Source organism: Protopterus annectens, chromosome 8.part1, assembly GCF_019279795.1.
Source record: "Protopterus annectens isolate FY-2018-M chromosome 8.part1, PAN1.0, whole genome shotgun sequence".
Taxonomy (NCBI): Eukaryota; Metazoa; Chordata; order Ceratodontiformes; family Protopteridae; genus Protopterus; species Protopterus annectens.
The window spans coordinates 296008309-296023319 of NC_056742.1; the positions used below are offsets into that span (position 1 = coordinate 296008309).

General features: G+C 38.0%; 1 protein-coding gene across 1 annotated transcript in view; it reads right to left on the reverse strand.

Annotated features, from left to right (window-relative positions):
- The window catches only part of LOC122810320 (transcription initiation factor TFIID subunit 4-like), a 1173503-nt gene extending 1170162 nt beyond the window's left edge, over positions 1 to 3341 (reverse strand). Inside the window, exons 1-2 of the mRNA XM_044081886.1 lie at positions 3216 to 3341; positions 1462 to 1587 (exon numbers count right to left, since the gene is read on the reverse strand). Coding sequence (XP_043937821.1) covers positions 1462 to 1587; positions 3216 to 3230 — 141 coding nt within the window. The 5' untranslated portion in view covers positions 3231 to 3341. The remainder of the gene's footprint in view (positions 1 to 1461; positions 1588 to 3215) is intronic.
- Positions 3342 to 15011: the final 11670 nt, after the last annotated feature.

The window sequence follows — 15011 nt, forward strand, 5'->3', positions numbered from 1 at the left end:
AGGGCTGCTGGTGATTCCCAGGTTGGAAACTTCAGGTATGTAAACAGCTGTTATCATGGCCTCTACATTGGAATTGCACTACCTCATAATTTTTTAGACTGCAACTTTGCATTTCCTTTCAAGAGTCTCTAATATCAGTATTATCAGGAAATAGTATTCACAGAGAACTATTTCAGCATCACACACACACACACACACACACACACACACACACACACACACACACACACACACACACACACACACACACACACACACGCACACACACACACAAACACAAAGAAAAACAGAACCTATGTTATTCACCCCCAAGTCACTGGCTGATCTTAGAGAAAGCTTTCTTATCAATTCCTTGCAAAATATCCAGAATGAAATAGTTATCACACTAAGCTCCTTGAAGTTACTACTGATAACCATCTAAAGTTCGATAATCGTATCCATAACATCATTAATAAAACTCATCAAAAGCTGAGTGCGCTTTATTATGTCAGACTATTCCTAAACCAAAAAGCCCATCTAACCACTGCTTCCACTTCATATGATGCTCTTTATTCCCCATATGTTGCTGTCAAATGACTTAAGACACATTAGCAGTTTCCAGCAATTCAAGAAAAACCTTAAAATGCATCTACTGAACACTATACTCAGTCTCTGCAACACTCCCAAAAGTTGACCAAAAGCCTCATATTTAATATGCTACAAATATTGCTACTCTTGCATTCCTGCACACAGAATTTACTATGATTTGGCTATTCTCATCTTTCTTGTGTGATTATTAATGTCGTCATTATGACATCATGTTTTTAAATATTTGCCAATATCCACTGAGATCTTTTAAAATGTTTTTTTTCTGTTATGTTATTGTGTAATTTCTAACATATAGTCAACAGTATGTTGTTGAGTTTAAGATGTGTTCCTATGTTTATAGATAACTCAAATGCACTGTTTTCTGTTATGCAACTGTAAACGAGGAGTTTTTTCCCTGTGCTTCTGTTGAAAAGGAGTCGTATATGACCTAGTCAGACTAAACCAGTAACAGACTGTAAATAAATAAATAACTAATTTTGAAAACGTTTTAAGTTTTTATTCTCTTAAACCAGTATTTTACAGGATTTATATATTTTTTACATTATTTATTCATGGTTTGGTGCATGTTTCATTTTCTGTTGTAGCACTATAAAGTGGTTGGACATTATCAGCAATGAAACAAGGCAGACTCACCTATTTACTAATTAGTAAGTGGGTAGGTGGTCTGGCCAAAGACCCTTTTCAGCCAAGATTCAAAAGCACAGAAACAAAAGCAAACAACATGAATACTCAGGAAGCATAAAAAAGGTAAGAAGTAGTATATTTATCCATACTGCAATTCATATCTTAAATATAAAAGGTCAGTATTCAAAATCTTGATATTTCTATCCCGAGTACAAGTAAACACCAAAACTGCACAAATAAAAGGCATACCTTTGCGACTTTTAGTAAAATTTCTCTTTCCTGTTCATCCTTTCTCTGTTTTTCTAGCCGGTCCAACTGTTCAAAGAATTTCAGTTGAGATCTGACATCAGTTCCTTGTTCATGCCATTTATCATCCTAAGTAAAAAGGAAGGAAGAGGTTAAATTCACAGCTAATTTTCCAAAGATGTTTACTTAGAACTGCTTGCTGTATATCACATTTGACATATTCTTCAAACAATCTTAAATGTTAAGGAGCCTAAGTCAATTAAAATAGCAATTAGCCAGCTCTCTAGTAATACCTCACAGGGTCCCTTTTTCCAGAAAAGGGTGCTCTAGAACCATCTATGCATTGTCCGTCATCTACTTCGGGTCCCCACACCAGCAAGGCCAGTAAACACAAACTTAAGAATTCCTTCTAGAAACTTGATATCCTCTAATCATATCTTACTTTTAATGTTCAAAACCAAAGTGGCAACTAAGAACAATACATATGAGCATGAAGTTAAAAGGCCATACGACCTCCTGCCCCTGATTTGCAACTTGAAAGCAATCACAAACTTTAAACCCTATCACAAGAACATTTATTTTGTAGGCAGTGTATGTAAATAGACTGTGAAAGCAAAAGTAATTTCTTGGTATGCTTCAAAACAAGTTACTGAGACATGGAATATGGTGATTTAGCCTTGATCTGATGGTTTTGGAGGCCACCCTGTTCATTAGTAGCTTGTGTGTACACATTTAAGTGAGCATATATACTAGCACACATGTTATTTTCATGCTTCCTCTCCAGGGTATCATCTGTGTTACTATGGCCACAAATAAAAACACACATGCATACATACCCAAACACAGACAGGGAGATAAAGAAAGAAAGCTGGCCTGCTAGATCATCTGGATGGCTGTGATATCAGTGGCCTAATTTTGATGATATATACGACTCACAAACAGCAGTCTTAAGAGGGAAGAATTCAGTATCTATTACACTGCTTTCTTCCACTGATAAAGAGGGAATATTAGTGCTGGTGTTTAACCTCAACTTGCTATTCAGATGAAGACCAAGGTTCAAAATCAACACACAGAGGAAGACATGACAGCTACATCAGTCAGTCATGAGGTCTGTAAATACCATTACCAAATTATAGCTATGTCTTAGAATGATGTTACCTCCAGCTGAGGGAGAAAAAGCTAGGTGTTCAGAAAATCACAGGGAAGCCACTCAACTATCACCCATGCTATCATTTCGGGGACAAGGTGTCGCTGTGGCACAGCAAAATTTGGCACCACTAGCCTTCCTCTCCACACATCCCACCCACCAACACAGGCACCTTGAAGGGTGAATGCCAAGACCTGGAATGAATACAGGAGAGACAGCCACAGAAGCCCCAGCAGTGAAACGGAAAAGATAGCAACTGCTGAAACAAGGTGCAAACTTCAGTATGGCCACTACTCCTTCCCAAATAAAACAGTCAATAAATACACACACAAAAAATATGTCTGTCTTAAATAAGCCACCAGCACCAACAGAGCAGAACTTAGTATTTTTTCTTCTACATGGGAAGCAATGTACTGTACCTTTGCACTTTCCCTTTCCAATAAAATACACCAAGATTGGTAAACTTTGGAATAAGTTATGTTTTTAAATCTACAGAGCTTTGCTCTGTTGGTCAGTCCCTTCTGAATGATCTTTAACCAGGTGGTCACTGGGCAGGTGTCCAAATACCACACATATGAACATATATGATGGTGAATACTCAAATACTCACTTTATAGGATTCCATTCTGCTTTGTGCTATAATCGTCAGTTTTTCCAAAATTCTCCTTAATCTACTTTCTGCTGCACGTGACAAATAACTGACCACATCAGCTGGTACTTCAGTGATGCCAAACCGTTTAGCTAAATAAATAAAAAATGATAATCATTGTTTTGTTGAGAAAAGTCTGCAGCTGTTTTAATATAAAACATGAAATTATGTACTATGTTCTGATGCACTGAAGAAGTCAGACTACTTAAATTAGCATTATGCTCATTTGCTCTTCAATCATTCATGAATTGGTAATAAAAATGTTCTTATCAAGGCACAACTAGAGGTATATATAATGCAAGCTGGTTGATACACAGTGGAATGCTGTGTTAAATACACAGTGGAGGTGTGATGTGAATGTGGCAGTATAATGGCAACAATACAGCACTGTAATTCAGAACACTGGCATTTCATTTTTTTTTTTGCTGGTCATAATGGGAACTTAAGTCTAACAAGCACATTAAATTACTTCTGGCAAGCAACGCAAAGTACACTTGTGTACACTTCCCATAAATGTAGATGTTCAAGTGTATTCACTGTTGCAGTCATCACATTTTGGTTATCTGCTTGCAGTAGCCCTCAGTCGGCCTGATTAACAAAGTCTTGGGTCCTGTGTCAGTTGCTGTCTCTTCTTCCGTGACGTCAGGCAGTCAGGGGTATAAAACATGCAGCCGACGCCATTACATCATTTTTTCTTGCCCCAGATGTCAGGTGCCCCCTTAATGGGAAGCAATAATATATATATATATATATATATATATATATATATATATATATATATATATATATACATACACACATATATACACACACACACACAAGGTTATACCTCCAACAAAAAAGCAAATACACCAAAAAGCTTTTAAGCATAGTAAAGTATAGCCAAAAGAAGTCAGGGGGCTGGCGGGAGGGTAACCAGGACTGCAACTGTGAATACACTCGAGCATCTACATTTATGGTAAGCATCAACAACTGTACTATGTTCTTCGTGTTTCACTGTTGCAGTCATCACATTTGGGTAGATTGCCCAAAGCTAAGGATGGGAGGAGGAATTTAGATAGCATTAGGACCAGCTATAAGGCCCTGCAAGACTGCAGTGGCAAAGCCAGCTCTGGATTTAGAGAAAAATTGGCAAATTGTAATGCTTGGTGAAAGTATGTACAGAACTCCAGGTAGCAGCTTCTAGGATGTCCCTTTTAGGGACACCTCTGAGAAGGGCTGTAGAGGTAGATGCAGCCCTGGTTGAATGGGGTCTGATCCCCTGTGGGATAGGTTTTCCATGGTGCTTATAGCAGAAATTAATGCAAATGTGTTGAAAAAAATAAAACTTTTAAATGAAGTCCAAATCATCATAGAAGTAAATAACTATGCACATTAGTGTTTATGGTAAATGGAGTGAAATAGCCAAGTAATGGATCATTGGAATGGCTGCAGGAGAAGGCTCCATTCGACCATGATTTTGTGAGGGGGAAGGGCGGCAAACTTAAAGACAGCCCCAGCTGAACTATACCTCCCAACTGTCCAGATTTTCAAAGAATGAATAGATGTTTGCTTCTTATGTTTGGTTTGTTCCTCATAAAATATGTGGTTTTCTGGCAAATCATTTAGGAATTAAGTCACTAAATAATGACACACTGAGTTTCAGACTTCATAACCTTCAGAAAAATGCATGCTAATGTAAGATCTGTTTATCAACTGTCTCAGTTTATACAAGAGCAAGTTTTAGTACTGTTTATATGTTCCCCCAATATATTTGGCCTTGTCCAAATTTATTGCATTTACAGGTCGAGAGGTACATGCAAATAAATTGCTTTATAGAATTAGGCATAGCCAAACCTCTCAATTGTCCCTGACTTTGGCTCAAAATGTTGCTCTTCGCCCTAATAATCCCTCTGCAAAATAGCAATTTTGGAAGAAAACATGGAGGGTTTAGAATTAAGAAATAACTGTAATAATCAGAGTTATAGATTACTTTTATTTCAGAAATGCATGTAGATTCTTTTATTTTGTCAGCTGCTCAAGTTGGTACTAATATTAAAGCGTTCCTTCTTTGACAGGTTTCCAGCTGTATTGTGTGGCTATTTTATATTTTTACATCACATTTTTGGTCCATTTTTCATAAGTTTTTTTTATTTTTGGCAAATTAGTGACAAATCATTAAAGACTGAAGTTAGAAAACAATGACAGACATCTGAGTTTCAGATTGCATACCATTCAGAAAATTCATACTAATGCAAGACCTATTCTATTATATTTCTAAGTTTATTAGAGCAATATTATTATGCAGGCACATCATGTAATGCCTAAAGCATATGGATATTTTTATTAATTTTATCAACAACTAAATTATATAGTCTTATAAAAATCTTTTGAAAATTTGCAAGCACATGCTTCATTTCTTGTCTGCTGTCAAACTTCACCTTACACTGTGATGATAATACACTGCATTTGGGGGCACAATCTATTAAAGTCTACAGGACAGTCTTTTGCATCCTTTTCTAGTGTACATTCTTTATCATCTATATTACATATTTAATAAGAAACATTAATCACCTGAAAAGGGTACTGTTACATTATACATCCCCTGATTAATTACAAATGTAAACTAAATATGCACAGCATGGGGTGAGGAATACTAAGGAAAAAGAATTAAAGGCAAAATCAAGATCAGATCTGATTACCAACAGAGTGAGGTGAATAAGGCTCACTGCTACGTTACTTCAAGTTCCTGTTCCAGCTCAAAGCAATGTAAACACTCAAAGAATCATATGGGGCCTCAGATAATTAAGATGATGAACCAGTAGAGATGAAAGTGCATACAGTCAACCAGTGTGCTTAAGTTCCAAAATAAGCCTTATGACTTTCATTCTCAAGTGAAAGTCTTCATCTCCATCTACTCCATTCTAATTACCACACAATGCTATTGGATAATATCAATAAAACACTGCTGCTGGGTAAGGTAGTTTACCTAAGACTGACTTGTTTCTCATTACTCCAGCTTCATCCTCATTATAAGCATCATGCCTAGAAGTGACATATTGTTAAAATGCATATAAAAGAACTGGGACCAACACGTAATTAAAAATGCATCTGAAATCATTTGAGATATACTGAGAAGAAAACTCAAGAGGAATGCTGAGAAATAATCATCTGGCCATAACAACTAATAAATGGAAATGAAACAAGCCTACACTGCTTTGAAAAAGAGCTGGTGCAATACTGACTTCACTTAAGCTCACTGTATGAGCAACAGAGGAAAGAGCAGGGATACTGCCTGGAGATTTGATAATATGGTCAGACAGGGAGAATGTCCCTGTGAGCTTTTTGTATGGGATAATCAATAAGCATGACTGCTAAAATATGAATATCCCTGTTGTGCTAATGATCTTATTTTGGTGACCAGAATGCCTCCTAAAAATAAGGAGGAAAAAGAAAGTACAATTGTGTTTAAGGTACTTACAATACAAGTAGCTCTTAAATGTGAGTTCAATGTAACATTAAATCACAAAATTTGGGTTTGCTCTCATGTGTCCAGTGCTCCTGCCTGTATTTCTACAAGTAAGTTTTTTCCCCACCTGGAGCCAGCTCAGGTCTTGCACCTGCTAAGGTACTGATTTAATCAACACAAGTCTCACTTACAACACAAGCCATATTCCTGCACATTTTCTTCAGTTCATCTAGCATGTATTCCCCCCAGAAATATGTGCTTGTGACAAGCAAAAACCTATGCAGAGGTAATAGTGAATCTCTCAGTACAGCTATCCCACTACAAGTAAAATAGAACGTGTGTAAAACAAAAGCACCCTAATGTAACTGTATTTTATAACAAACAATAAAGTAAGATACACAGACTAGTAGGTGAATAAAGTAGTACAAAATGCATGGGCAGCTCGTCCTATCGGACTGCCGGACTGCAGCCCTCCCACTTAGAAAAAAACAAAAACAATCTGTAAAACAAAAAACAATTCATGAGTCCAGATCCTCTGCACATGTGCGGACAACTCAGACTGCCTTTATCAGCAGTCCGGATATGGAGAAAGAGGTACCCAGCAATCACTGCTGTGAGATACCAGGAATCTGTGCGGTGACGACCGCACAGAACAGAGGAGCTCCAGGACTGCTTCAGCCGCAGTCAGAACCAATGAGGAGGACTGAGCTGCTCTCGCGGGACTGTCAGTGCGTGGGCTTCATGGACAAAGGCTTCAGGTAGGTGTTTGGATTGTGGGCTTGCTTCATTCGCTGGATTTGGATTACCGGGTAGGTCGCTGGAGTTTGGGCTGGTAGGTGAAGGCTTTAATACTGCAGAAGAGTGTGTGTGCGTGTGTGTGTGTGTGTGTGTGTGTGTGTGTGTGTGTGTGTGTAATGCCCCAGTTACTATATACTGGTGGCTACAGAAAACAAATGGTGGTGGGTAGAGATACTCAGGCTTGAACCCTCTACCTTGTATGCAGGTGTTAAGGACCTGAATTCTCTACCCACCACCACTTGTAAAACAAATTGCAGATTTTTGCCTCATATTTGATCTGATCTGTTCCTCATAATATCTGTGGTTTCTAAATGTTGCAATGCTTGATATTTGATGGTGCAGTGGTAGAATTGTTGCCTCACAGCTGCAGGTTCTCAGCTTTGATTCTTGGCTGGGGTGCCTTCTGTGTGGAGTCTGCATCTCATCCCTGTGTTTGTGTGGATTTGCTCTGGTGTCCTGCCATTTTAGAAAGACATGTGTCTGCAGTATTTCTCCCTGGGCCTCTGCTGAAAATTGTTTTTGTTCCGTCAGAAGTAAAATCTCAGGCATTTGAATTTCAGACTTCATATTCTTCAGAAAATACACAGTAACACAACCTTTTATTCTAGCAATTTTCTAAGTTTATAAGATGAATATTTGAAATTTGTCCTTATTTTTGGGGCTGTATTACCCCATTATTGGCTTTGTCCAGGTTTTTTGTGCTAAGTTTGACAGCTATGGCAAGAACTGAATTCACTGAATATGTTTGATAGCTGTATTCCCTCATTACTGGGTTTGTCCAGGTGTTTTTTGCTAAGAGGTTGACAGCTATGGTGAGAACTGAATTCATTAAATGATAGCCATTTAAATTTCAGTCTTCCTCTCTTTCACAAAGTAGCTGATTTGGCGTAGTGGTATGTTGTTCTGACTGTTTTGCACAGGGACATTGGTAGTAAAATGTATGGTGGTAACACAGCATTTTTCTTTCACAAAGTAGGTGATTTGGCATAGTGGTATGTTGCTCTGACTGTTTTGCACAGGGACATTGGTAGTAAAATATATGGTGGTAACACAGCATTTTTCTTTCACAAAGCAGCTGATATGGCATAGTGGTATGTTGCTCTGACTCTTTTGCACAGGGACCTTGGCAGTAAAATGTATGGTGATAACACAGCATTTTATTCTAGCAACTTTCCAAGATTATACAAGCAATGTTTAATGTGTCCCTGGTTTTTGGCCTTTTGACCCCCCCAATAAATTTGGCTTTTTCCAGATTTCTTGTGCTGCGAAGTTGAGATGCAGTTGAGTATTGAGTAGATTTTACAAGGAGCTGAGAGCTGCAGGGGAAGAAAAGTTTAGTGCTGCATATGCTAAGTCAGATTGCATTGTTAATAGCACAACAGGTTGTGTACTTGGTTTTGATGCAGAAGGTTGTTGGTTCTACTCCCACAAGGGGTGAATGCTGCCGAACTGAAAAATTTAAGATACTAACTATGAGCCTGTTATCAGTTTGCCATCCATTTCCTATTGCAATATTACTAGCTTATCATTTTTAATGTAATGTAGGCAATTTATTCCTTAGGGGCATCAGACACTTTATTTTTTGATGAAACCAGATTTCTTGCTCTGAGGTTGAGAGGTATGACAAATGTGTCAGGGCCATCACAGTCAGCCAGAAACATTTCAAATTGTGACATACTTGTTGCACCCCACTCCCCCATGTAGTGACTCTGGATGTGTCGAAGCAAGGCAAGGAGTAGTTATGCAGTGTAAATGTGCAGAGTATCCCCCCCCCCATCCAAGGTAGACACAAGTACTAGAGTGGCTTTTCATCTGTCCTTGATTTTTGCAGAATGGTCTGGTTTCTGTCATATTTTTTGTACTGTTGATTTATGCTTATTACTCAAAGTGCCTGTTGCTCTGTGTTTAAGTAGCAATACTTTAATGACCATCAGGTAAGCTTGGCTGAGATCATAAGATGCAAGTAAGCTTTAATAAGCATTCTGTTAAAGAATTGCCAACATTGAAAGCCTTTCTGTTGTTGTCATGTAGAGAATACTTAACTAGATAATGTATAAGCCTTGGGTATTGAAATGCATATGACAGTATTTGTAATAAAGGACAGGATTACATTATTTTAAGAAGCTCATTACACTTGGAGACTTCCAGTCATCTCTGCAGGCTTTACCCGTAAACTAAACAGAATGCCAATCGTGTGGTCCATAACCTGTACAGTAATCCTTTTAAGCAATGTATCTTGAGCTTATTTCTTGTTTGCTTTTCATTTTTTACTTTGATCATGTTTTCCCCATGAAACAAGTAGATAGTTGTCAGGCAGCAGGTCTTTTTTTGGATAAGAAACATTTTTACAAGTGGGGGCATCAGAGATTTCTACTTTTAGCATGTTACTTGGTACTTTAATAAAGCTGAATATAAATTATAATTAGAACTGCAGTGCAAGAAGTGGTTTGAGTTGAGTGCTGCTTGTTTTTCTTATACTTGATTTTGACTGGCATTCCATTAATGTATTTAAAAAGTAATTTATTTTTTCATGCCTCACAACCTTTTTGTTTCCATCTAGATATTAATTAAGCTGTCATGCAGCCAATGCATTGAAACATTTTTATTCTTCTACACTTCATTTTGTCTTGATTGGACTCTCATAATGACCACCCAGGGCAGTGTATTTAGTTAGTTTTTGTGGTTTTGAGCATAGCTCCTCCCCTTTCTAGTTGGCTGCACCCCTTCCCATCGACCCCACCCATTCAGCTGTCTCCTGCAGCCCTCCTTTGATTTGAAGTCACCAGCCGCCACTGAAATGCATGCATTACATAAAATAACAGGTATTCAAAGTGTTAAGAGTCTTCATTCACTCTTACTTAATTAGATTAGAAAGAAACCATCTTATTAGTGAGACAGCAATTGATCTGTTACAAGTAAACCTTTTATTGCTATAAAAGAAAAAAACTTCTCCAGTATGCCAACATAAGAGGTAAGATAGTTAACAACAAAATTAAATAAATAAATAAAAACAGTATCTCCCACTGTAATGCAAATTACAATTCTTAGACTTTGTTGTCACATTCAGAAGTTACAAGAAATTCTTCCCAAACTCCAAAGTGAAGAAGGAAGATAGTTTTACTATTAGAGAGACCTCTCCTTGAAGATCCTGTGATAAACACCTTCCACAATAACTCTGCTACTTATTTCAGAGAGGGCCACTACATTAGTAAATCACAGATTCTCAAGTAGTAAAAAACTTCCTAAAGGGGGTGAAATAATTTGCAATAAAATTATACCAGAGAGCAGTAATTTATCTACTGCACAGTGTAAACAACATAAGTCCTCATCAATACTCTTCCTTCTATGGACGTGAACTCTGACAGAGTACTGTAATACATACACAGAAAGTACAATTGCACAAGTTCCACTTATCTGTAACATTCGATGATTGTAGAACACACTATTTTACTGGCACATGGGTAGTATTGCCCTGTTCCCTCCCTCCCTCTGGCAGTCTGTCAAAGATCAGGACTCTTCTCACTGCCTAGGTGTGAGTGAGGAAGACCAATTACCTGGCAGGACAAGGACAGCCCTACATACTCACAGACAGGACCCTTACAGTTTTCTAGGGCCCAAGAGGAACAGCAGATGAGAATACAAGCTTTGCAAACACCTACTGTCCCATACCAAATGCCACACACAATACAAAAAGTGCTGCTAAACAAAAACACAACAGCAAGTTCAACAACCAGCTATATACACCTAACAAAAGGGGGAATGGTGGGAAGATACTGCCAGTAAGGCAGTGTGTTCTGCAAAAATTTACTGTTACAGTAAGTAGAACTTTTACAACTGTACTACATTCAACAAATACTCTGCCTTATTGGCATATGGGTAAATTCCCAAAGCTTACCCAACCTAGGAATAGGAAGGATAAGGATCCAGGAGCCCATGGAGAACAGTCTTCACAAAGCCTGCTCCAGCTATAGAAAAATAATTCAGTTTGTAGTGCTTCATGAAGCTATGACTGAGGACCAAGTTGCTACCTCTAGAATACTTCCAGACTCAACTCTTTTCCAATACACCACTGAAGAGGAAAAGGCCATGGTGGAATGTGCCTTTAGCATCCCTGGACTCCTGTTGCCACTGTGGTGTAACAAAAAACATCAGAGGGCAAACAAGGTGCAATGGCGTGTTTAGAGACAGGTTGACCCCTCTTTGCTCCTGCGCAGGAAATAAAAAGCCTTTTGGCCTTCCTAAAAAGCTTTGTTCTGTCAAGGTAGTGCCTGAGCTGTCTATGCATGTCCAACGTATGAAGTATTCTCTCTACCTTATTCTTAGGTACTGGAAAAAAACAGCAGAATGAAAGTGAATTCTGAAACTACCTTCAGCATGAATTATGGATTAATGCTTAAAAAAAACTATCCCTATGGAAAATCAGGCAAGGTTGTCCCATCACGAAAGCTTGCAACTCAGAAACTCACCTTGCAGATGACAGAGCAACAAGCAAAACAGTCTTCCACATTAAGAAGTTGAGATCAGTTTAAGCTGCTGGTTCAAACAGTGGTAAGGTCAATTTTTCAGGAACACAAGTGAGGCCCCACAATGGAGGAATATGCTTGTGAGGGAGCCTTATTTGCAATATTCCTTTCAAGAACTGTTTTAGCAAACAGAGGAAGAAAGAGGGGGATCCATCGGCAGGCAAGCAAAAGATGGCTGCTAAATGCCCCTTAATGGATGTATATGATAAGCCATCCCGAAGTAGCTCACACAAACATTTTAAGACCAGATGGATGTTAACCTTAATGGACCCTCAATTTCCATTTAAGCACTACTAGAAAACCTCATCCATTTCTAAACATATGATTTTTTAGTAGCAGGTTTGGTTTTTCTGGCCTTCTTTTAACACTTGCTGCATATCATCATGAAACAAGTGCCTAAATGGCATCAAGACTGAATCATCCAGGCTGTCAATTGAAGTTTTACTACATTAGGATGCACCAGTCACCCCGATACTGTGCGAGTAGGACCAGGGTGTGAGGAGGTTATTGCCCTTGCCCAATACCATTAACAGGGAGAACCAAGACCGCCTATGCTAATAATGGGTCACCATAATGATCTCTGGCATTTCTCTTTTGAATTTTGAGAAATACTTTGTGAATCAGTGATAAGAACAGAAGTGCATATAGCAACACTCCCAATCAGGGGAACAAGAATACATTTGTCCGCCAAATATGGATGCAAGGATGTCTGGAACTTAATTTCTCCATGATCATAAAGTCTTTGTCTATAACGCCTAAAGGAATGGCAAAGGTGTAGTCAAAATTGATAGACAAGGATCAAAGTGGTTTTGTGGAAGGGAGGCAAATATTTCACAAAATTAACAGAACAATGATTATCCACAGGAATCATAATGTAAAAAAATACTGCTGTTGGTGGAGGGTCTTGTGCAGAGAAAGCATTTGACAGATTAATCTGGGATTTTATGACTAGGGCAATGGAAACATCTGAATTCCCTGATACAATAATAAGGTTAATTATGAGAATATATGAGGGATCAGAGGCAAGAATTACAGGGGGAGGGTTCCTCTCTGATAAGTTGTGTTTGAACTTAGGAATGAGGTAGAGATGTTCTCTTTCCCCTTTATTATTTGCTTTATATTTAGAGTCATAGGTAAAGAAAATACAGAAATCAGAAATTCAGTGATGTAACTGGTATGGTAATCAAGAAAAGTTGGTTTTATTTGCAGGCAATATTATTTTGTACCTGATAAAACTAGGAAAATACATTTCAGTGTTGTGCAACATTTTGAGACAGTTTCAAGTAATTTCAGGCTATAAAATTAATGAAGATAAAACAAAGGCTATAGCTGTAAGATAAGTATGCACACTTGAATTGGTTCAGCAATACCCAATATATAAGATAAAATTGAGTATTTAGGAGTATGAGTTTAAAAAGTTTCTGTTACAGCAGCTAAGGATATGTAAAAAGAGACTAAACAAAAGGCAATACAAAAACTGAGAAACTGGAAGCTCATATTTATGGAAATTGATAGGGAGATACATGCAGTGAGAATGTTTTTAGTCCCTTTATTTTTTATACAAAGGTCAGGCATGTTTCCATCAACAACAGGAGAAGTTTTGAGCAATAATTAATAAAGAGATGAAGGAATTTATCTTGGAGGGGAAGAGGGCAAAGATAAGTTGATCCTCCCAATAGAACAATGTGCTTTATGATTACCTGATTTGAAGGGATATTTTAGGGACTATACCGTTAAGACTCGTATACATAACACAAGCAGAAATATAATTCAAAGTGGAAATGGATGATGATAATTCAAAATGAAGTAAAAAAGAGATTTTACAGATAGGGTTGACAGCAGTTAGGGTTACAGAGAATAGGCAAAAAGGATGGAATTTATACATTTGGTCTTCAGGCTAGAGACTGTCCCTATCAGAAACTGATATCAGAGTACAGGCAAAGAGAAAGGGATTGGGGAAATCCTAAGGGAAAGACCTGCTGTGGTAGAGGTTTTAGTTGAATCTAGAATAGAAGCTGTTGTTAAAAAAGGGATAATTAGTAAGGCATATAAATATTGCACAATAACTATGGAAATCAATCAGAGGAGATTAGAAAAGATTGGGACGCAAGATTGGATAAGCAAATTACAGGGAAACAATGAAAGGACGTATGTATGGCTCCCAAGTATGCAACAGAGTCTAGAAGAGTTAGGATTTTTGCTTATAGGTGTTCACATAGGTATGTTTATACTATACGTGGACTCCACAGAATTTTTCCTTAGGTATCAAATGTTAGAGGCGCGATGGGGGAAGAAAGAGGTAACTGGCAACATATGTTTTGGGAGTGTAATAAGTTGGCAGACTTGATCAATTCCCTAAGGAATACTCTGTCAGAAATATTGGGTGAGCAAATGGGTGTAACTAAGGACATGATTCTTTTGAGTTTGGACACAGGATATTTATTGCATATACACAGTAAGGCATTATTAAGTTTAATTCTCAAGGCTGTCAAAAAAAAAAGTAATTACTAAAAAATAGAACTCAAAGTCCAAACTAACTGTATTTGAAGTATTGAACATTCTAACAGCAATAAAAGAACTGGAAGTTGGATCTTTAGAAAAGGGTAGGAGCAAATTACATACAAACAAATGGAAACTGTGGGAGCAATAAGTGCAGAATAATGTTCTGGAGAAGAAGTGAGGTATAAGGAAAGGCAGGAATTGAGCAATTTATGCAATGTTGGATTGCCGACAGTCTAAGAAAAAGGAAGTACAGTTGTGTAAAATCTTACCATAACAGTAGAAGTCCATCGCTTCACTGTTGCAGTACTCAACCTTAGGGATCTCCTGCCAAGGACAGCCCAACTTATGGCCAGTATACCGAAGCCATTATATATTGTACGCACTATGTGTCACACGTATGCTCCCCACACAGGATGTAGGGCATACAGGTGATGTACAGGTGCAGTTATCCAGAACTAAATTGACACAGTACAGAACAGTCTCCAT